The 24428-nt window shown below is 39.3% G+C and overlaps 1 protein-coding gene across 1 annotated transcript; it reads left to right on the forward strand.

Moving 5' to 3' along the window:
- Positions 1–2262: 2262 nt before the first annotated feature.
- LOC139718221 (serine/threonine-protein kinase VRK1-like) lies at positions 2263–22319 on the forward strand. Its single transcript, XM_071629700.1, has 13 exons — positions 2263–2419; positions 2844–3008; positions 4646–4771; positions 6456–6511; positions 7104–7173; positions 8037–8233; positions 11143–11241; positions 12077–12209; positions 13616–13736; positions 14406–14464; positions 15297–15653; positions 18983–19069; positions 19887–22319. The coding sequence occupies exons 2-13, from the start codon at positions 2996–2998 to the stop codon at positions 20000–20002; spliced, it is 1434 nt and encodes a 477-aa protein (XP_071485801.1). The 5' UTR covers positions 2263–2419; positions 2844–2995; the 3' UTR covers positions 20003–22319.
- Positions 22320–24428: the final 2109 nt, after the last annotated feature.

Consider the following 24428-nt stretch of genomic DNA (forward strand, 5'->3'; position numbering starts at 1 on the left):
AATTATTAAGCGTGCAGAGAGGTGAGGGTTGAGGAGTGAGTGAGTTTTTCTTTCCCTTCATCATCATCATCTCTACAGGAGTGTAGGTACAGTAGGTTCTGTCAGTCTCCCTTAACGTTAATTGAATTACAAATTATCTCGCAAAAAGTTAAAATCTGAATTCCCCAATGTTAACCAAAACTAAGCGCTTGTGTACTTTCGCACCCGTTTGTCAAATGATCTCCAAACATGCACAAAATCACCCTTATTATTCAGTAACCTAAAATACTTGCATCTGAGTCTCCAAAGTTGAATAGACGTTAAGTGCTAACACTTTTAGTATAAAAGTGTCGAAAAATTGTTGGAAAATCTTGACCACTTGAAATGCTCCTCTGTACACAAGCACAGTACGAATACATTCAGCGCATGCAAAAGGTCGATCACTTGGTCTGAATGTAGCGAGACAGCAGCTTTTTCTATGGTGTCGTTGAAAAGCTAAAATTTTTCTCTTTTCCTCTGCCAAGTCTTGCGTGAGCGGTTGTAAACTCTTCCTTCCCATCAATCGTTTCTTTGTGGTTTTCCTCTTGTCTAACTTTTTAAATTTCCTATTTAACTGTAGGTCTATACTTTCTGCCTAATTGTTCTTTGTTTCTCTCATGGGTTGTTTTCCTTCCAACTACAAGGGTGTTTCCTTTCTATCCTCCCAATATCTTTTTCTTATGTGTTGTTCTATAATGAAACCTTTTCTCCATTTCCTTTTGAACCTGTATAATTCTTTCTTTCCTTCCTAATCTTCTTTGCTTTCATCCAGTTTTGATTCATCTCTCATTCTATTATTATGTCATCACTTGTCAAACGGCATTCCATACAGCAAGAGAAGCTTGCCAGCTGCTCGGTGCGTGGTGGTTCATGGGATATCACCTTGACATACGGCAAATGAGGTACCGAAGGCCTTATAAAGTGCACAATTGCCCAGCATGACACCATGGACCAAACATGAAGTGTTAACTGGAGCTCCAATAATTTTAATCTAGCTATCTAATACTACTCACTAGCTAGACCCTCTACTCGCTGCATGCTCTGCTGCACGTAGACAGAAAGATCAGTCTGTCCGGAGGAGTCTTTTATTGGGTGTATTATTGACGTTATCACTCTCCTCCGTAGGAGGCGGATAAGATCACCTAGCGGCCTGATCCGACTAATCGGATCAGGCCGCTAGGTGCGGCAGTCTTGCCTTGTGCGAACACGCTGGCGCCCATGTTTTGATGGGCACTCTGCATTGGTTGACTAAAACTCGATTTTTGAAAAAAAAAACCAGACAGGATTTTTTTCTTCTTTTCATCATGGATAGTGGACATGTGTGTGTGTTGTAACAAAAAATCACTGTGCAAAGTTGCGACAATTTATACGTCAGATGTGAGATGAATAAGAAGTGAATAGGGCCCCTGGGGGCCTCATGAGGCGTGGGGGCGGTCCTCATGAGGCGAGGCAGTCCTCGTACGCGGGAGCGGTCCTCATGAAGATGAGCGGGTTTCCCGGACTGAGTTGCAGTTCTTGTGCTGAATTATTGAGATTCTGATGATAATTATAGTACATAAGAACTGATCACCAGTCGTTCTTAAGTCCGTCTTAACTTTAAGAACAGCTTTGTGAAACACCCCCCTATCCCCGACGACCAGATATCTGAGATATAACAAAGTAAATTTAGACCGATCTTTCGGTCAAATTCAAGTCTAACCAGACTCTATAAAACTCTAACACAACAGTTAGCAATTTTCGAGTTGCAACGATGGATAGATTTAGTTTCTAGCATCTAGAGTACTAGACTAGTAATAGTCAAGGTTATGCACTTTTCATTCTGTATCTTCTACCAATTTATTAGACCTATACATTTATCAAATATTCAGCTCAGTTAGTTTACTACTCACTCAGCTCAGCTCAGATCACTCACCACCGAAGTCTCACCATTTTTTTAGGGCTTTGTTATTGTTGTTCGTTGTGAATTCTGCCTCTTGGACTTCCCCACTGTAGTCTTTTTTGCCAGATGTTCTGTACTAACAGTCACACGATCTGTGCATCAAATTCTCCCCGAAAAATAATTGACGACTTGACAATCTGCAATGAAACAAGCTCTTTATTCGATGGCTCCTTCATTCGAGCACCCTTATAGTCATGAACGCTGATTATCCTGTTTTGTTAGGTCAGCGAAAGAAGGCGCGCTATGTAAAAAAAGAGTGCTGAGGGAAAGTTGACATCCTCTGATCCGCGGCGCGGCGTCGACGACAGAGAAGAGAATGCCCAGCAAATTGCATAGGCCTATTCCGGTTCTGTGGATGTGTTACAAATGCACAGCTAGCCAGCTCTTTATTTAACCCAATATAATTGAGAACCTCTTTCATTCTGCCTCGACTTCGAAGCCTGTAGACCTTATAGACGTCTTGTGAGTACATTTGTAGAATGTTGCTCCGACGACAGTTGAATTAGTTTAAATTTACTTGCGATATTAAATCAGTCGAATCACATCAACTTTGGGTCATAGATTTAGAAATAGTTGACACTAACACTACCACTTTACTAACCCCGTCGCGGGGCGCTGTAACACAGTAACCTTTACGGTACGTATTTGTCCGTATGGGGTCGCTGCTGCGGTTACCACTTTACCAGTGACACTGACACTTTTTGCTTCGTGTGACTGTGAATGTAATGTGATGATTGACAATTTAGTCATGATGTAGTGTGTAGAAGAATTATAGAAATGGATAAATTTAAAGACTAAATGTTACAGGAGAATTTTAGGTCTCAGATGTCCATGTAATTACTTCTAAGAAACAGGTTAATCAGGCTTTACGTGTCTATTTATCCAGTTCAACTTCAAGAAGTGCAACAAGTCAACATACGTCAGTGCAAGCCACAATCCAGCATCACCACCTGAAGCTTGAAGTTGAAGCAGCAGTAGCAGTGAGACTGATACACTGGAGTTTGTGCCATCCACCCTACAGAAGGAACACAGGGCACCATGCCTCCCAAAGGTGACTGTCTGTGCTGTATAATACTTGGGTGACCCGCACCTCGTCGGGATAGTGAATGTCTATGCATACATTTTTATTTGAATCACATATTCATTGTCACTGAAATTCCATGAAATCTCACTCACATGATACAGGAAAAATGCTGAAGATTCCAATAGAATCACATGTTCGCTGATCGACACCCGAAATTTGCAGCTATCGTCGTCGAACACGAATGATGCGGAATAGTTGTGCGCTAAGGAACCCTAGGGCCCGCAACTCGTCACCCGCGCTCTCATACCATGTAGTCTAGACAAAGCACGTAAAAGACGTGTGCGGGTGACCGTGATGCTCCCATAGACATGCACGTAAAAGATGCGTGCGGGTGACCGTAATGATAAGAGCTGTACTTATAGTTATAACACATATTCCTAATAAAATTTCGGATTTTCGTGAAAAACTCTTCGGTTTTCACCATAATTTGCTTGGTTGTGGTAGTCCTGCCAAGTGACACTGTCCCAGGCATAAATTATTGTTCAGTGCACTCGTAACAATTTTAAGCAGGGTGACGGCATTCGGGCCCCTGGCAAGGTGTGGGTACCTCACTATACCTACCTTGAATGTACTGTGTGTAGGGGTTTTAATATACAATTTAATTATGATCCATTGTTTTCTTTATTTTTCTTTTTTTCTTTTTGCTTAGGGCGTGACGTCACTTCAAATACCACGTTTAACTTATTGCAAATGGCGTCAGAGAATGACAAATTTTTAGATGTTAATGTTACCTTTATATAATTGCTGCTCTATGTAATTTTTTGCCTTTTTTCCCTTTCCTTTGCCATCTTGTTAACCCGTTGAGGACAGTTTGATTTTGCTACAACATGCATTTCCCATAGACACCTGCCCGAGTATACTCGGGACTCGTCCTCAACGGGTTAAAACAACAAAAGTCTAGGATCAAGCGACAAAGAAATTTAATTATGATTTGCTGTAATGCAAGGCCAAGGATACTCTGAATGACAATAAGCAAAGATAATGGATTCCATTTTCTTTGCTCATTTTCAGACATATTTCTGGTCAGATTCCCTAATTGTTTGAATTTGTTTGCAATCATTCTTTGTGAGTAAAAGATTGCCATGTATTACACATTTATGGACCTCTGTAGGGCTACATTACATACATATGTATTCTAGTCATACACTTCGCACACGCACACACACACAAACATAAACACAAACAAACAATAAAGCAATATTGGTGTGCATTTCAGTGTTTAACCTGTTTAGTCAAATTATAATTATGGAAACTAGCATCATTTACAATTTTTTGTTTCATTATTTCAGTGTCCATCAGAGTAGTCTTCGTCATTGTTCTGCATTGATAGTCAATATGTCTACTGGTCTTCGAACTGTTTTTCCCCCCCCCCCTTCTTTTTCATTTGTTGTATAGGGCTTTTGTTTTTGCTTTGGGGATTTTCTTCAGTTATAGTGTACATTCTAGTAAGTCATAAAACAGCTCAGGTAGTGACAAAACTTAGAGACACACATCAGGAGCATTGGGAAATATCATCCAAGGAAGTGTTGATATTTACATTACTAATGTACATGTATCTCCATCAGCTTTCTATTTTGTCTTGTGATTGGATAAATGTACTGCAGGCCGCAAGAGGGCATACCAAATGCCCAAGCCTCTCCCAGAAGGAGAAGTTCTGAAGGACACCAGGAAGAAAGAGTGGAAGCTTGGAGGCCCTATCGGGGAAGGAGGATTTGGACTCATTTATAGAGGTAGTGCACTTACCTACCACCTTCAATTATATTCTAAGCTCTTGGGCCCGAATTCACGAAGGTGGTACAAATGAAACCATTGTTTAAACCATGGACAAAAACCATGGCGCGCCAAGTGTCGCATGGAATATTTCGTTACGAAATTGGTCATTTCGTCGACAAAATGACCGTTTCATTAACGAAATTATCATTTCGTGGACGAAATGTTCATTTAGTTACAAAATGTCATTTTGTTACAAAATAATCATTTCATCGATGAAATCACTGACTTTGTAACGAAATATTCCATGCGACACTTGGCGCTTCATGGTTTTTGTCCATGGTTTAAACCATAGTTTCATTTGTACCACCTTCGTGAATTCGGGCCACAAATGTCACTGAGTATACATCAATAACTATAATAATGTGTTATGAAAGATGATGATGATGATAATGATTGTTATGATGGTGTGATCAACTATCATATGATTCCTTATTGTGTTGATGATAATATTGATTATACATGTACAGTCAAACCTGTCTATAGCGGCCACCCAAGGGAGACGGAAAAAGTGGCCGTTATAGACAGGTGGACGCTATAGACAGGTATTAAATCCAACTTTGTGTGCACTGCTTACATGTACTGTACATGTATCATCGTATTCTTACATGCACATGTATGTGTGTACGTATGCACACACCGTGTATTTCATGCATTAAACCATGCCGGTGTATATGAAATTGTTGCACAGTAGTATGTGTATTATCGTGAAGAAAGCTTAACACTAGGGCATTATCATGGCTGAATGAGGGATGAATGCAGCGGTGGCGATCACTGAACGTTGCCCGCATGGCTACAAAGCAGAAAAACATGCTGAATTATCGGGTTGGCTACGGCTCCATTGGGTTTTTGGCCGGTATAGACAGGTTAAAATCTACCGCGGGAAACAAAATTTGTGACCGCTGGCCGCGTTAGACAGGTGGTCGCCATACACAGGGTCTTTAACAGGGCTTTTCTCTCCGGGGGATTTTTCAGTGGCCGCTATAGACAGGTGGTCGCTAAAGACAGGTGGCCGCTAAGGCAGGTTTGACTGTATACCTCTTTTGATGAATCCTCAGTTCTCTCTGGTTGAAATCAAGGACATGAATCCAACAAGTGCCTGCAGCTTCATAGGAACCAAACTGCCTCATAGTACTAAACCACACCACGATTCTAAACTACCCATTTTTTATACGTACTTAGCGTGCACTGCTTAATGCTTAGTTTCTGTAGTGGGAGAGAAAACCCTTGTGCGATGCAATCCCAGTGCAAATGTCTTGGGCAGTGCCTGATAAATGAACTGGCTAGCACAGTTGAGATCAAAGGAGTAAAATTTGTATTTGGTTCTGTCCGGTATATGAAACAGATACAGACTGCCTTTATTCAGTGCATTGTTGATATCGTTACCCTTATGAATCTCAACTCAATGCAAGGGTCATAGCATTGAGGTTGAGATCTCTCAGGTGGGGCAGTGATATCAACAATGGTGTGAAAAGCCGTCTATATCTGTATATCATTAAAGTGTTTCGTTTTAATTTTCTTAACTGGATGAGACACTTTTTTTTTTAGAGTGATGATATGATGGCTTCACCTGCAGAGATGAATAAAGCAGAAATGATCAGCGCCACATAATCAACAAATTTTCTCGCATATTCTCTTTCACAGCTGATGTCAATCGTGCAGGAAAAGTCAGTGCTGATGCCCCCTATGTTGTGAAAATTGTGAGTATTTTGTACAATTTTTATTATGATTTTTCTATATGTGTCATCCAATCAGTGATACTGAAAATGTTTTTAATTTAAAATATTATCTTCTTGCAGCTTTATCAACATTCATTGTCAAGAGCATTTTCTGTAGGCATGTGTATTCCAGAAGCACACATTTAGTTCTTATGTTGTGGATATAGGGAGATTTAGAAGATCAAAGCTTTTGGAAAGAAAAGGAAATTTCTTTTGAGTAGAATTTGTGATCATAGAAACAAAATGTGAACTGAGAGTGTTCTTGAGACACAACATCTCTGATAGCTGATAAGTGGCAGCATCACAACCACAGGTAGAATATCACAATATTGGCAATGCTTTGGGTCTAAAAAGAAAAAAAAAAACTTTCTGGGCTGTTTATTCTCTGCTTAATTAGTCACCCAGCAGTATGTTTTTTTTTCAGTTGTATTCCCTTCCAACTTGTTCACAGGGATGATTGAGCATTAAATGTCTATTTGATTTGAAAAGCCACAGGAACTGTGTTATATGTTTGTTCTGTGCACCAGTTGGCTGTTCTTTACCTCGTCAAAAACACTTTAATTTTTTTTTTCAGGAACCGCATGAAAATGGCCCTCTATTTACCGAGCTGCACTGTTACCAGAGAGTTGCCCAACCGGAGCAAGGTATTAAATCTTCATAAAATCCCTTGCCTGAGTTTCAAACAACGGGAGAAATATAGAATAGAAAAGGTCTTAACCCCCAAATCAGGTACTTTACCTAAAGATGACAGTCAAGTTTGAATGTTGGTGAAGTCCCACAAGGTCAAAGGTCAAATGGTAAATGAAATTTACCTAATAAGCACTGAACTACATAGTATTGTGGTGTATTGTCAAAGACTTTCCACGGCTCTGAGCTCTGACCACCAAACTCACATTACAGGTACATTACATCACCTAAAAGTGCTGCTCAAGTTCGAATATTGGTGAATTCCCACAGTTCAAAGGTCAAAATGTTGATTAACTTTTTCCTGTAAGGCCCGGCTGTCACAGTATTGAGGTATCCTCTCAATAACTTTCCACAGCTTTAAGCAAAAACCACAAAACTCATACCACAGGTACATCACCCAGGATGCCAGTCAAGTTCTGATATTGGTTAAGTCTGACAAGGTCAAAGGTCAGTGCACTTTCTCTGATAGCCTTTGCTCTTGCAATATTGTGGTGTGCTCTTAGGAACTTTACACAGCTCTGAGCTACAACATGTATGACCCCAAACCTAACAAATTTGAATATTAGTGAAGTCCCAAAACGTCAAAGACAAGCTGGAAATAGATTGTCAGTTATTATCATGTGTATTGTGTGTGACTGTAGACTTTTCACAAGTTTGACTTCTTCTTTCAAACCCATGGTCTAATTCTAATGAAATGTGGCAAAAATCACCTCTAGGGTCAAGGTGTACAAATCGGTTGGAATAATGTTTCAAATGGTTCACATGACCCTAGTTATGAAAGCAACACATTCATCTTGTCTATGTATAAATTCAAATGCAGTCGATGCCTGGCAGAAAAAGCAAAAGTTGTCCCACCTTGGTGTGCCCAAGCTCTGTGGAAGCGGCTCCCATCAGCATGGGGATGTCAAGTATCGCTTCCTGGTGATGCAACGTTTCGGGGAAGACATCTGGAAGAGGTACCTGGCCGCCAGCAAGAGGTTCAAGCCAAAGACAGTGTTCGCCCTGGCCCTGCAGATTGTGAGTTGATCCTTAGAAGAGTATTGTTTTTTGCCCAAATACTTTCTTGTAACCAAGACTCGGCCAGAGAGACGGAATAAGTATGCTATTACATTAGTGGACATGTGTGATTAAAAGCATCGAGATGTATTAATGATTTATATTAAAAGCTTCTGCTTCTTCTGCTCTGATGAAGGGATATAATTGACAACCAGATAACCCAATTTGCTCCAGAGAAGATCGTTCTGGTTAAAAGCTATAGGCATGCACCTCCTTTTTTTTTTTTCTACAAGGATAGGTGTGCAGGCATACACTTGATTAAATATACCGTGAGTCATTCTTGACTCCTTGTGTTGTTCCAAAGTCAGGCTTTGAAATCAAATGATATGTTTCTTTGTTACAATGGCAGTTTACAGTTTTCTTTAACCTGCAAGTTGGAACTACTTGGCCAAACTCATGTATTCCCCCCCCCCCCCCCCCCCCCCCCGCCATGATTGGTCACTATCTATTTACAATATGTCTTGTTTAAAAAATATGGGGTCTTTTGTATTAGGAGCCATTTCTTTCTTTCTTTCCTTTTTTGGTAGAACAGGTTTTTGAAATGGCACCATTTATTACCTGAATTAACCTAGACATGCTTGCAGCAAACCAAAGTAAAATGAATATTTGGAACATCAAGTACAAAATAGGAATGTTAATGCACTTTCCTGATAGTCAAATCTCTGTAATCACAAATGCTGCATTGGTTGATATAATTAATGAGCAGTCAAACGATTCCACATTGTTACGCTGAAATGACTTTTGCATTTTTAGTATGCTGTCAAAGAATCATATTTAGATATTGTGAATGAAGATAGTAAATCCTATAACACAAGGGCATAGTTACGCTGCTTCACCTCAATTTGTAGACCAGTGGTTGGTTCCTCTATTCTTACCTTTGTTAGACTTGTGGTAAGATCTTCCACAGATTTAAGGTCAGAAATGCCATGTCATCTCCCCTCCCCCTCCATCTCCTCCTCCTCCTTCTTCTTCTCCTCTTCCTCTCCTTCTATTTGCCTTCTTCTTCTTCTTCTTCTTCTTCTTCTTCTTCTTCTTCTATTTCTCCCCAACTCCTCTCTCCCTTCCCTTGCCCCCTCCATTAAAGATGCATTTTGAACACCACTTATTTAAATGCACATTTATAGGGATATTAAGATAGTGGCTTTGTAAGAGTATGCCTATTTATGAAAAAGATGTTAAGGTGGTGAGGAACATCAACAACAAACAAAAACTAAGAACCTACACTGTATTGCATCTTACATTGTAGAATACCATGTGTTTTCATGGAAACGATGTTATTGATAGGAATGTACAGTAAATGACATCATGATGTCATTGGTTCACAGTGAAATGTAAATGATAGGATATGTAGAAACATGTTGTGTACCTGTGGTTGTTATTGTAACTTCAATGTTCAAGTTCACTGCATATGATACGCTTGGTAATTGTACCATCCAAAGAAGTAAAATGGAAACACCAAGTGAGAGTTGAACACCAAGTGAGAGTTTTCGTGTTTATGTCTGACCACCACTAAATCAACCAAACTAATACTGCATTCCTAAGCACTTCAGAATTAGTTGTCCTGATCATGCAGCTATGATGTCAGTAAGTTATGCTTCTATTTTCTCTCTCTTTGTTCCTCTGTGTTTACTTATTTTTTATGCCTCCGCCACGAAGTGGTGCCGGAGGCATTATGTTTTCGGGTTGTCCGTCCGTCCGTCCTTCCGTCCGTCCGTCCGTCCGTCCGTCTTTCCGTCCATCCGTAATGAATTTTGTGGACAAGGTAACTATCAAAACCTGTTGAGGTATCCTAATGAAACTTGGCATGTATGTGTATTAGGGGGTGAAGTTGTGCCTATCAACTTGTGGGTGCACGTGCTCAAGGTCAAAGGTCAAAAGGTCAAGGTCAAATCCATAAAATTTCACTATTTCCACCATATATATGCAATGCCTGAAGATATTTTCTTGAAACTTAGTGTATACATGTATTACCCAATTTAGATTCTCTGGTGAAAGTTTGGGTCATGAGGTCAAAGGTCAAAGGTCAAAAGGTCAAGTAAAAGTATTAAAACTGCTTTTTTTTTCTCTGTAAATTGGAAAATTGTTCAAGGTATCTTCATGGAACATAGTATATACATGTACTGACTGGCAGTGATTATCTAGAGAATGTAGGGTTCATGGGGTCAAAGGTCAGGGGTCAAAGGTCAAGTGCAACACTTCAAAATTTTACTATTTCCCTCATGTTCATGCAATGCCAGCAGGATTATTATTTTTTTTTGTACACTTGGTGTATGCATGTGTAACCTAATAGAAATTCTCTAGAGAGTTTTTTTTTTTTGCCTCAAAGGTCAAAAGGTCAAAGATCAAGTGAAAGTGCTGAACTAACTTTTTCCTCCATATCTCGGAAGTGGCTCAATTTATCGTGGAACTTACTGCATATTTATGCATGTTCTACCTGAACGTGATTATCTTATGAATTTTAGGGTCAAAGGCCAGATGAACATGGTAACAATTTACTATTCAGTACAGAAATTGCACTTTTTCTCCATACCGGTACCATGAAAATTACTGAATGCATAAATGTATGAATGGGTCAAAGTCAAGTTAAAGTCCTTAAATCCCCAAATACATGCTCTCCTATTCATCCAATTAAACCAAGGTCAAGGAAGGTGAACATTCAACACATTTGTGACAAACTTGTCATTTCATTATTTTGCCAGTTTTGTGAAAATGTAATCACACATTGTCCACATGTACTATCTAGACCTATTAGGAGAATGAATGCATTATTGCGGAGGCATACCAGTCGCCATAGCGACATTTCTAGTTATTGTTCTATTTTTTTCTTCTTTTAACCCGATGTTCTTACTTTCTGTCACTTTGCATTCCAGCTTGACTCCCTGGAGTACTTACACTGCCGTGAATATGCCCATGCAGACATCAAGAGTGCGAATCTACTCCTTGGCTTGGATGGCAGAGACCAAAACAAAGTGAGAACAAATACCCAGTTTTCTAATACAGTAATATTTGTTTTTTTATCTATCATTACCAGCTTCAATTCATTTGTCTAACCATTTCTCAGTATCCATGTGCATCCACAAATTCACACTTGTGGCAAAATTGATGGAAATCATCACAAATGTGGTCGTGCCTAAGTATCTTATGTCATAGTCTCATAGTCATTGATCCTCATAGTAATTTGTGAAGCATTTGATGGGATTATCACAATTTGCACCAGGATTTATGAAATTGGAGAAGTGGACATCTCACTTTGCATAGCAAAACAAATTACAAAATGTCTGAAATGCATGATTTGGTAGACATGTGACCAGTGATGGCAATCTGCCACCCAAACTGTGTGCCCAACCCCCGACAGACTTGGAATCAAAATGCGCAGAAGATTACAAAGAAGAAAGTTTTGAAAGATGGAAGGTGAAAGAAGAGGCTATTGCAAGAGAGTGGGGGGAAAAAATCCAGAGATGAGCCTCCAAGGTGCCCCCCCCCCCCCAGCTACAATTAACGGGTTAACATGGTTAACATAGTAACAGTTTATTAACAGCTGTTTGTAATGAAAGATCTTTATCATAATACTTATATTTACATATTGCTGTATTTTATTTTAATGTCATACTTTTTTAAAAAAATTATTATTATTTTTTTTTTTCCCGGATCGATGTGCTTAGAAACATCAGTATTTACGCTATATAAATGTTATTCATTATCATTATTATTATCTTTCTATTAACACAGGTTTTTTTTTTTTCTATGAATTGATACATTTTATTGTATGATACTTTATACTTTTCCTGGTATCCTCTCACCCAGGTGTTCCTCGTTGACTTTGGTCTGGCGAGCCGCTTCAGGCCCGAAGGAAAACACAAAGATTATAAGGAAGACCCTCGGAAGGGTCACAACGGTACACCAGAGTTTACTAGCATTGATGCCCACAAAGGAGTTGGTATGTCAGCGTCGCGCCGTTACCATAAAGTGTGTTATTCGTTGTGTAGAGACAAAAGCGTTAAAAGGAACAAGAGAAACTGACATGCATTCTTTGAGATTGGTCAATGCAAGGTTGAATTAAGATTTGCTGTTCAACGTCTCACTTGAGAACAAGCATTAAAAACATGTTTCATCTGAAAAGACTGTGATCTGAAATGATGATCATTTGACAGGATAAGGGTATATGGGGCAGAATACTGCAAGTGAAAATCTTCTCTTCATTAAGAGAACTATACGTGCATTTGTATGAAATAAGGTGCAATTTGATGTTGCAAAGGAGCTCATATTCATGATGAATTAATAGCTCAAGTTGACTGTGCAGGCGTGCATTTTTGTATATTTAGTCACAAGTGCAAGAAACTCTCAAATCTTCAACAGATATTTCCCAGATATAAACTAGGCAGTGAAGTGTAGGCCCATTCTGTGAGTACAAGTTAGACTTTATAACTTTAATGCAGGCTATTTGTTCTTTGTGTAGATGTTATTGGAAAATAAGCACACGTGTTTCATATCAGCTATTCTATCCTGTTGACGTTGCAGTGAGTGCAGGGTATAAACATACAGTAACATGTGACAAGTCACATCTTAGTGCCCAAATCTCTGGAAATAACTATGAAGCAATGATTTTTTCCTTTCTTTGAATTAGAAGAAGAAAAAAAAAAGATTATTGATATAGCAAATAACCAGACCTCACAACAGTGTCCATAAGAGTTCTTTTTATTACCCCTTTGGAAATAGGAAAAAATAGCTTCTCTTACTGTAATCAGTTTTAGATCATTATGTTTTGTACAGTAAAGACCTTCATATACAGACCTCTGTTGTGACAATATTTAGGGAAAAGTGGTTCATAACTGTAGTAGTCTCCATGAAAAACAAGATGTTCATGAGTTTGCTGTGACTTTGGAATGTGTAGCATTGTACAGTGGCAGTTTGCAAGTCACATCAAGTTAGACTTTATAACTTTAATGCAGGCTATTTGTTCAGCACATGATGAATGTTTTGCCACAAACATGATGCGTAGAATTTGATTTGTGCAGCGATGCATTGGAAAAAGTTGCTGTCCTGGATTGGTAAGGTATGCACTTGGAACAAGTCAACCCTTTTTTCTGACTCATAGAATGATAATGATTTATTCATGGTTACCTGTGCATAAAAGTTCACAGGTAACATACATGGTTTCCATGATGACTGAAAGAAATATGCTGTCAAATCTTACTAGTACTGACATTTTCAAATGCCTGAATGCTCTCATTGTGCGTGCTGATTTATTGTGTTATGTTTATGAACGTAATGTATGGAAGTCACAGCTAAAAGGACGACAATCCATTCTCCCAAAACCTTTTCCTCCTTTTCCATTAATTCCAGCCCCATCTCGCCGTGGCGATATTCAGATTCTGGCCTACGTGATGCTGCAGTGGTTGTGTGCCAAGCTGCCATGGGAGGACAAACTCACTGATCTGAACTACGTCATGACTCAAAAAGTGAAGTGAGTGCTTCACTTTCCATTTTCTAGTCACTTTGAAGTGAAAGCAAACGCTTAAGCTCTTCCTTACTGGGCAAACCTCCTCCCTCTTTCTCACTCTATTTATTTATTTGTTTATTTATTTATTTATTTATTTATTTATTTATTTATTTGTTTATTTATTCATTTATTTATTTATCTATCTATCTATCTATCTATCTATCTATCTATCTATCTATCTATCTATCTATCTATCTATATATCTATATCAATCTATATCTATGTATCTATCTACCTCTGTATAAATCCTGGCTGTAAATGCTGGAAGTATGACTGACTGCTGTCAGTGATTCCTTGTACAACCAAGTCATGTTCCAACATTGCATTGTTCTTCATTGGTGTTAAATTTCCAATAAATTTGTCACATGCCGGAAAGAAGAAAAATGATGCAAATGCTGGCAAGCCCCATTAATATAATATGCGCCTCCCGTTCATACACGCATCGTCCTTTCAGGCACACCTTCCTTGAATAGCATGCTTTTTAATCATTCTTCTGGGCACACAATGAATTATGTAGCCTTCTCGTACCTGCTCACTTTAATATTATTGGGGGCAGATATGACTCTGTCTATTGTGGAATGTGTCTGTCATTGCCAGCTTGACTCTTACACTGGTCACATTGACTCTTTGCAGATACTCTAAGGATATAAGAAGCCTCCTGGAGACCTGTTTTGCAGGTGCATCATACCCAGGTAAGTCATCTAGTCGTATTCTCTATTCCGGTCTATTGCTGTCACTCCATTTGTGGGTTCCATGACATATGCTCCTGCAACAATTGCTCCCATGAAATACAATGTATCTGCATGCTACGCCAGACATAAATTCTATCCACAAATACATTGTATAACCCTAATCCTAATTCTCACATCAAACGAGACCTAAAAACCTATCAAAACCCTAACCCTATAAAGTCCTTGGAGAAAATAAGACCGGAGCAGTTGTCGCTAGAGAAAATAATGTGTCACCCACAAAATTTTTAGCCACTCTTTGCTATTTCAAAAGCTACGTAACCTCTCTGGTTTATAGCTTGTCTATACGGACCTGAGATAACTTGAACTGCCACAAATCTTTTCCCTGACTCAAAGTTTAAGTACCATACTATCCTTCCATTAGTGATTCATGGAACCCGCATCATGAAGCTACAAATTGTAAGTAGCTGTACATACAGCTATTGAGAATGCTTGTTTCAAGGACGTTTTTGTATCTCTGTGTTGTGACTTGGAATAAAACAATGCAGCAGGTTGTTTGTTGCTGGCAATATATGCCCTAAGTGATTTACAGCTGCTTAGGAACTATGTATGCTTTCATGTTAGGTAAACAGGGCTTCCTCAAGAGTGTCACGCTTTTGTGATTTCTCTGTCACTATGACACAATCACTTTTATATTCACCGTGGGGAAACACCATACCAAAAACATTGGAAGTATGGCTGGATTTCCAGCCAGAGCTCTTGTGGCGCCCAGGAGCTCATCATGCACTTCTCTTCCATCTTGCTTTATGTACTTTGCATCGTCTTGTGGTCTCAGCTGAACTCAGGGACTTTTTCCAGCACGCCTTTGACCTGGGTTACGAGGCCGAACCCGACTACAACAAGCTGCGCAAGCTGTGCCGGCAGGTCCTGAAGAGGGAGGGTTTCAAGGAAGGGTCCTGTTTTGACTTTGGCGCGGCGCAGTCGGCCGCTGTGAATGGAGCTCCACAGTCTCCAGGCCGGGGGAGGGCCCAATCGCGAAAAGCGCCCGCCGCGGCAAAGAAAAAGAGGGAACCCTCCAAGGAGGATACATCTCAAACCAGGGCCAGGAAACAGTCAAGGGGTGATGCAGCAGGCCCGGCTGGTGCCGCGCCCTCTCCTGCCAGAAAGACAGTAGCTCCGAAGAAAACTTTGGGTAAGACTGCCATTATCTTTTTGAATCATATGTAATTATGCTTTCACAGATTAAACTTGTCAAAGAAATGACAAGATATCTTCTCACCCCCCCATGCATCCACAAAAATAAAAAATCAAAGACTAATGCACATGTTTTTTTTTTTATTTGTGTGTGTTTGTTTGTTTGTTTGTTTTTACGGATGAAGTATGTGTCCTAAGATCTCCGTTTTATTGTATTTAAATGACAAGTTCACCTTTAACATATGTGTGAATTGAGTGAATACAGCAATACAGTATTTGTAGAATACATCAGTGAAAGTTAGACAGAAATCTAACTATCCACCTAAAAGTAATAAATTTGTTAAGTTTCAGTGCTGCCATCGCTAAATGAGAAGACTATTTCACTTTGTGATGTCATCATGCGTAGAACAAGTGAAGGTAATATAAAGAGCATTTCACAAAATCCCATTTTGTTTTTGTTTTGGAAAAGGACTTGTATATGTTCCCTTGATTTATGACTTACGTTAAGGGTGATGTTATTCCCTCTTCCTTCTGAGAGAAGCAAGTCTTCTAATATTATGCCAGAAAAGCAGTGGCGGATCAGTTATTTTTGGTGAAAACAAAAGGAAAAAAAACTAGAGAGGGGCCGTCAAAGGCGGCAGACCCACGCCTAAGTACAAAGTTGGGGTAAACATAATGTGCATTCGGTCATCTACCAGAATTCGGCCACTTAATTGCCAGTGTGCTTTATCACCAGCCAGTGAGTTCTACCAAAGATCGTACACTGAAGTGTACGATCTTTGGTTCTACAGTCACATCACACGCAAATCACATCATTACACATACGGTATTAACACTCATTCACGTACAGGAAAGTCCTCAAGTCTCCTCCAAAAATCCATCGAAAATCCCAAATTCCACAGTCAAAAGTGCAGAATCGGAACTTTTCCAAGCGCGCGCGAATTAAGTCCAGTTTTAAGAGTATTGTCTACGCGACGGGTCGCGGAAAAAGCGCTAAAAATCGAGAAATACGCCGTTTTCTTGCGGGATATTTTGATTATAGCAAGCCGAGAGTGTGATGATATCAAAGGTCGTATGAGTGTACGATCTTTGATGGTACGATTGTATCCACAAAAGCGCAAAAGAAAAACAAAATGTATGTACCCCCTAGGCAATTACCCCTATGATTAGTGTCTACGGGAATTATTCAATGCAAGGGTTGAATGCAAATGTCTACTGCACCAGTATTCGGCCACCAACGAGCGCCGCAACGTCCCCGATGCAATTTTGCACCAACAGTGTAGAGCGCGATGCATTTTCAGCGGCCTTGCACACGCATTGACATTGAGCACGCATATCGTGCAGTGTGACTGCGACCGAGCAAATGCTCCTCCAATGAAAAAAACAATCAATGTTAATTTGAAAAATCATCAAAATACGGGCCAGTTTGTGATGACGGAGAACGAACTTTCATAAATCTAGAAGGACATAGTCCCTCAACTAGGCCTAAACGTAAATTTCGGAATTCTTACGAACATTTGAGCAGCGAAGTCGGATCGTTTGGGAGTTTTATGTTTTCGTATGGTAGCGGAAAATCGCAAAGTGAGAAACGGGAAATTTTCGGAGTGGTCACTATACCATGGGGTCAAAACTTCAAGGTCACACAGAATTTGCAAGGGTCAACCGATTATCACCAAAATCTAATCGATTCTTTCCTGCCATTATCCAAACATCCCCATAACATTTCGTGCAAATCCGTTTACCCGTTCTCTTGTTATCTTGTACACAAACAAACAAACAAACAAACAAAAAACAAAAAAACCAAACAAACAAACAAACAAACAAACAAACAAACAAACAAACATACGGAACCCTTTACATAACCCCCTGCCGATTTTCATCAGCGTGGGTAAAAAGAAAAACAAAATTTACGTACCCCCTGGGCAATTAGCCCCCTACGGCAATTATTCAATGCAAGGGTTGAATGCAAATATCTACTGCACCAGTATTCGGTCACCAACGAGCGCCGCAACGTCCGCGATGCAATTTTGCGTCAACAGGGTAGAGCGCGATGCATTTTCACCGGCCTTGAACACGCATTGACAATGAGTGCGCATATCGTGCAGTGTGACTGGGACCGAGCAAAATTATTTCATGATTGAGGAATGCTCCTCCAACAAACAAACAAAAAAAGAATCAATGTTAATTTGAAAAATCACCAAATACGGGACAGTTTGTGACGACGGAGAGCGAACCCCGAACTTTCATAAATCAAGAAGGACATAGTTCCTCAAATAAACGTAAATTTCGAAATTCTTACGAATGGTGTTGAGCAGCGAAGTTGGATCGTCTTACGAACAGAGTTGCATGCAGCGAAGTCGGATCGTTTGGGAGATACGCTTTTGTATATGGCGCGCCGATCGACCAACAACACTGTTAATCAGCGATAAACACTTTATCGAGCGATAAACTCTGTTTATCAAGATGAAGCTCTGTTTATCACACCTTTATCAACTGATAATCTGAATTTTTCTCGATAAACACCGTTTATCGGCGGTCGATAAACAGTGTTTATCACAAAAAACTCTGTTTATCGGTCGATCGATAAACATAGTTTTTCCTCGATAAACACTGTTTATCACTTGGTCGATAAACATAGTTTTTCTCGATAAACACTGTTTATCACTTGATAAACAGTGTTTTTCGTTCGATAAACACTGTTTATCGCCGATAAACAGTGTTTTTCGGCGATGAACAGTTAATCGGCATTATTGATCAAATGGCGCGCCATATTTGTATGGTAGCGGAAAATCGCAAAGAAACGGAAAATGTTCGGAGTGGTCACTATACCATGGGGTCAAAACTTCAAGGTCACACAGAATTTGCAAGGGTCAACCGATTATCACCAAAATCTAATCGATTCTTTCCTGTCATTATCCAAACATTCCCTGAACATTTCGTGCAAATCCGTTTACCCGTTCTCTTGTTATCTTGTACACAAACAAACAAACAAACAAACATACAAACAAACAAACAAACAAAAAAACAAACAAACAAACAAACAAACATACGGAACCCTTTACATAACCCCCTGCCGATTTTCATCGGTGTGGGTAAATAGGGTGGTGTTCTTGTGCCCCCCCTTTCATTTCGCAAAGGCGCCTCTCCTTTACAGAATTCCTGGATCCACCCCTGAGACAAGTGAGAATGTGTTGAATTTTCTGATGATATTTCACTTGTCATCTGTGATACCAGTAACACCAAGTCATTTACAAGACAGTACTGGGCATTTGGGGTTGTGGTCAGATAGGCTGTTGAACAATTTCTTGATCATGTGTGCTTTTGCAGCCAAGGCAGCGAGCGGTGGCACGAGGTCGTCACATATGGCATCGGGGAAGACTGGAAAAGGTGTAGCTCCAAAGAATGTGGCAGGAGGTAAAGAAATCCAGAGAGACACAAAACTTTCACTATACAGCAGCTAATGGTGTGTATGTGTGTGTGTGTATAAGTGTGTGCATACCCAGATACTAATTCTATGGCAGGGCTGAACACTTAGAATTAAAGGGGAAATATTGGTGGCTTGAAAAAGAAGTGTAGCGGTGCTAAAGGGGGTATCTCACCAGGCTTGAAACTAGTTCGCGACTCCAGAGTTTGCTAGTTGCAGAGACATCTCCGTGACGTCTCCAAGACATCTCCTGAAAATGGAGACGTCTCCTGAAAATTACGGAGTCTCCAATTAGTCGCAAGAAATTTAAACATGTTCAATTTTTTTTTTTTTTTTTGGGGGGGGGGGGCTGCGTGCTGACATCCTGCCTAGATCAAGTCAGGTGATCCTGCAATGGCTCCCTCATATTTGAATTTTTTTTACACCTGCCATAACTCGTCTCAGAGACGTCTCCTTGGTGAGACCGCAAGCCATTTTTATGTTGGAGACATCTCCGCAACTGCTGTGACTGATAAGTTGGAGATGTCGCGGAGACGTTTCCATTGGTGAGATACAGCCTTAAATAAAAGGGAAACATAACAGGCCAATTTCAAACTTAGTTGCCCAATCGGGCCACCAAAAGATATAATTTTTTTCATTTTTGGTGGCCTGACATCAACCTTTGATGGCCCTGGGCCACCAGGGCCACCAGCCACCACGGCCTTTCAAGAGTTGGAGAGATAACATTGGAACAAAATTGTGCTATTGGGAATCAGGAGGGGCCAATGCCCTCCCACCCATTCGATCTCTCTATCTTTCATGATGCAGCTGGTACGTCCACCCCTAGCCGGACAGAGCGAAGAAAAAGGACGAATCCAAGCAAGATGAAGTCTTCCAGTACTCAGACAACGCCGGGCTTGGAGAAGAGACAAAAGAAGAAATAGCAGTAAAAAATTTCAGGATTAGTTCAAAAAAAGTTTTCATGTTTACACATTCCTCATAGCTGTGGTAGCTTTGTACGGTCCGACCTCGATTATCTGGCCATCTCTTATGAGGATTTCGCTACCATCTGCTCGTATTCATGTGTGAAGACAAAAATAAAGTGATTTCAAACTCATTGAAAAACTCCTACAACACTCAAACAATTTACCTTGATATTCCCTACAGATACATGTTGTGAAATTATACATTTGAATGTTTCAATTTGCGAAATAGATGCATGATGATTTTAAGTTGGTTTGCACAGATTACACCGCTATTGCTGTGCACACTACCTACTTAACTGTATGTACCACTGGGTCGACAGGTACATGTATACATGTTCACAAGCATTGTTTCTCCCATATCTGGCCAAACCACTTATATGGACGGGCATTGGTCCTGATGTGGCCGGATAACAGAGGTTGGACTGTACTTCCATGTGCCTGAAATGCTGGCAAAAAGGAATAAATGTGGCCATGTTATAAAGGGGATTGAAACCCAGATGAACTTGTGGATGGAGTGAATGAAGCAATATTAGTTGAATGCATCAGCGAAGTTTGAGGAAGGGTTTTTAAAGTTTTGGTGACGCCATCACTGGATGAGAAGACTTTAAGAGGTTGTAATGTTATGCATGTACAACAATGAAGAAAATGTACAGAGAATTCCCCAACATTTCGTTTTTTGTTTTTGTTTTTTTATAAAAGAGCACATTCCGTGACTTGTTACTGACTTATGTTAAAGGATGATGATAAGATATTTAAATTCAATTCAATTCCACCTGCTTTCTGAAAGAGGTAAATCAAGTGTTCTTTCATTATGTCAGCCAAAATAACATGTGTTGAATTTTCTTTATATTTTCTTTATACTTGTCAACAGATTGTCAGATTTCCTTTAAACTGCACTGATGTTCTACCAATATTGCTTCATTCACTCAATTCACATGTATTTGGGTTTCATATTCCCTTAAACAGTATACGTAGGGTCTGTTATGAAATTCAAGTCCCCTGTTCAACAAGATAACTTGTTTGGCTCATGACTGTAACTCAAGAGACTACTTTAAAGAGGTTTTAAGATGCTGTCTGAGAACACAGTGATTTGCAGGACTAACTTTGATTGGTTGATTTTACTTTCCTTTTCATCCCCACCTCCTATTTTTTAGTGGAATGGTGCCTTTACATTTGCTTAGTTCTATTTTTCACAAATCCTTCAGCAAGAAATGTGAAAAAATTGCTGAAAAATAGAATCCTTTTCCAGATTTGGAAATCCAGCAATAACAGTGATTTATTGCTTTTGAAATTTTGTGTATTCAAAGGCTGTGCTCAAACTCTTTATTTGCAATGCACTTTGCTTTTCCCTCTCAAACAAGAGCCTTCCAGCACCCTGTTACCCAATAAAGTCACAGAAAACTAAATTGATATTTGATATTTGTTCACAAACTCCAAGGATTTATATTCTCTTCTGGTCCAAATAGCAGCCTAAAATGATAACAAATTCTACACTTTTTATAATTTTTCTCTTGTGAAGCAAGTTGCTGTGGGTTTTTGAATGGACCCAATGGGCCCAACTCTAGGCAGTTAGAGTCAAATCTTTGGTTTAGATTTAGTCTGTGGTCCAAAAACGGCACACACATGCACATGTTGGCATGCATTCAGGATTACAGTTGAACAGTAAAAATGTGCATATTCCATGAATTAGATCTAAACTACCTTTGTGAATTGAGATCATAGTGTTTGAATGCTTTATCTCCTGCATGGTAGGTTGCATACAAACTTCAAAACTGATTTTCTCAAAATTTAGCATGGTTGAAATAAATGTGATGATAGGTTCCTATTGTGCTTACAAGTACAAGAACAATATAAGTTAAAACTGCTGAACTTGATAAGAATTTGAGAGGAAGTGTTTAAGATGGTTTCAAGTATTTGCTCGAGTGCCCAATTCAATCTCAGGCCATTCTTAGGTAATGAGGGGTGCAAGTGAAAGTCTTTTGTGGTGTGGAGTGACACCCCACTCTTCTATGAGTGAAGATTTATGCATCAGAGTGTAGATACTTTTACTGTGCATAAGTTAGTGCCTTGTATGTGCATTAATTTGTATACTTGCAGTTTGATAGAATGAATGGTAACTTAATACTATAAAAACCTTTTGGATGCTTTATATAACAAATACATCTACCTTTCTTTGGCAGGGGGATGGGGAGGGCAGTCTCAACGAGTTCTCATACCTGGGTTCTTATTGTAGGAAATGTAATGATATGAAAATGTAATGTTATTTTCATGCATTTTGTACTACATATGTAATGTACAGCAATAATCAAGAGAGATAGTTTTTGTTTTTTTCCATGATGGTGAAAGAAAATTTGAGTAGCTGTTCATAACTGTATTCATTAACCTAGAAAAAATATATTTATTTGCATGGCTGTCAAGTTCAAATTTCATGTAAAAAACAGAATGAAATGATCTGAGCAGCTGCATGCCTGTTTAAGATTTAGCAAACTGTGCATTACTCTTAAGGTTGTGGGAGTCTCTCTTTCCAAGACAGAAGAATTTGATTATAGGGTACATTTTTACTCCTTTGTTCTCATTCTTTGCATTTTCAGTGACCAAATGCAGTGTACATTATGACATGTGCAGAGATGCCAGCTGTTACTTTTTTGTAGTATTTTGTACTGTTTGTTGCCAAGACTACTGCAGGTTCCGTGGAAAATGCTGTTTTTCCAGATTATATGACTACACGTATCCATTGCAGGAAAGGCAAAATGCTGTTTTTGTGCCAAAAGTACACCTTTTCAGCCCTCAGTGCTGTTTAGAATGTTGGCATCCATGCACTTGGCCATAATACACTCAACTGTACTACAGATGTAGTAACATATTGAGGCTCGGGAATCAACGTGCTACAGCCACTTCCTACTGATGCAGGTGTACCTGTCTTTGTCATGTGACTGCTGTGTCTGTCACATGACTCCTCATGTGACCACTTTAGAGGGGAACTACTACTTTCTCCTGTAAATGCAATATCACACATTCATTGAGGGATAATGTCTTCTTTCCTCTTTCCAAGGGATGTTTATTACTGCACATCTTTCTTGGCAAGTAAAAGAAAAAGAAATGGTGATGAATGCCATGAAATGTATGTAATACTTTTCTATTTGCACAGTCATAGTGAGAGTTAGATGTTGTAATGTCATGTGACCATGAGTAAACCATCATAGTGTGAAGTAATCAGAGAATGCCTTGTTAGATAATGTTCTGACAGACAATACAAATGTCCATAAGTTACTACATGCCTCTGAGTGTGCACATTTTCACATCCCACTGCTTTTTCATCGACAAATTATAAACACAGAAATACATAAACCATTGTCTTCTTTTCTGCCTGGATTCTACCATCAGGAAGTTACTTCAAATTTTCAGCTGTTTTTTCATCAGCTACATGAAAATTCAACCTTAGGCTGTGCTTGTGGGTTGAGTAATTGTCAGTTTTGATGCTGCTGTTATTGTTGTTTGTTTCTCTCTTTGGTTGGGCAGCTTTTTTCATGTGGAGGGGGCATATCTCCTGGTAGACAGGATGTATTTCTACACACACATTTTTTTAAGAGTACAATTTACTTTACCTGTGGATTGCCTGACTTTCTATTGAATTGTACGAATTACAATTACAAAACACGATACAGTATTTTCGCGGCATGAAATTTTCGTGAATTAGAGCCAACAGCCTTTTTCGCGGCATGAAATTTTCGTGAGTTGCCTGTAACAGTCAATGTATTTAGTGTAGACAAGAACTTTCATGTGCATTTTAAATTTGTGAATCTTGGCTCTTGCAAAATTCGCAAAATTAAAATGCATGCGAACATTCCTCATATTACAGTTCGTATTGGAACAACAAAGAACATTAAAAAAAAATTACAGTCAAACCTGCCTTAGTGGTTACCTATATTCAGTGGCTACCTGCTGCATACGGCCACCAAAAACAATTTCCCTTGGGTGAAAGACTATGTTAATGACCCTGTCTACAGTGGTCACCTATCTATAATGGCCATTGTTTTGTCTCCCTTGGGTAGCCTCTGTAGACAGTTTTGACCGTACTGTATTTGAAAAGAAAAAAAAATGGGTTGGACAACAGGCGATGTTTAACTCACATTCAGAGAAAGTGTTTGTATAGTTCACATTCGTTTTAATGTACATGTATGTTAATTTTACGCCGAAGAATTCATGTGGAATTATTTCATTTGATATTAAACTATTTTATTACGTAAAACAGATCAATAAAATTTTACTACTGTCATTCTTTTTGTATTTTTTTTTTTTTTTTGTGATGAATGAAGGCATTTTTAATTTATAGCTGGTGCCTATGTACCAGTTGGCTCTGCATGGCAAGCTGCTTATGCATACA

Source organism: Diadema antillarum, unplaced genomic scaffold (genome assembly GCF_040938485.1).
Source record: "Diadema antillarum isolate AM-2024a unplaced genomic scaffold, OU_Dant_1.0 scf00000091, whole genome shotgun sequence".
NCBI classification, from domain to species: domain Eukaryota; kingdom Metazoa; phylum Echinodermata; class Echinoidea; order Diadematoida; family Diadematidae; genus Diadema; species Diadema antillarum.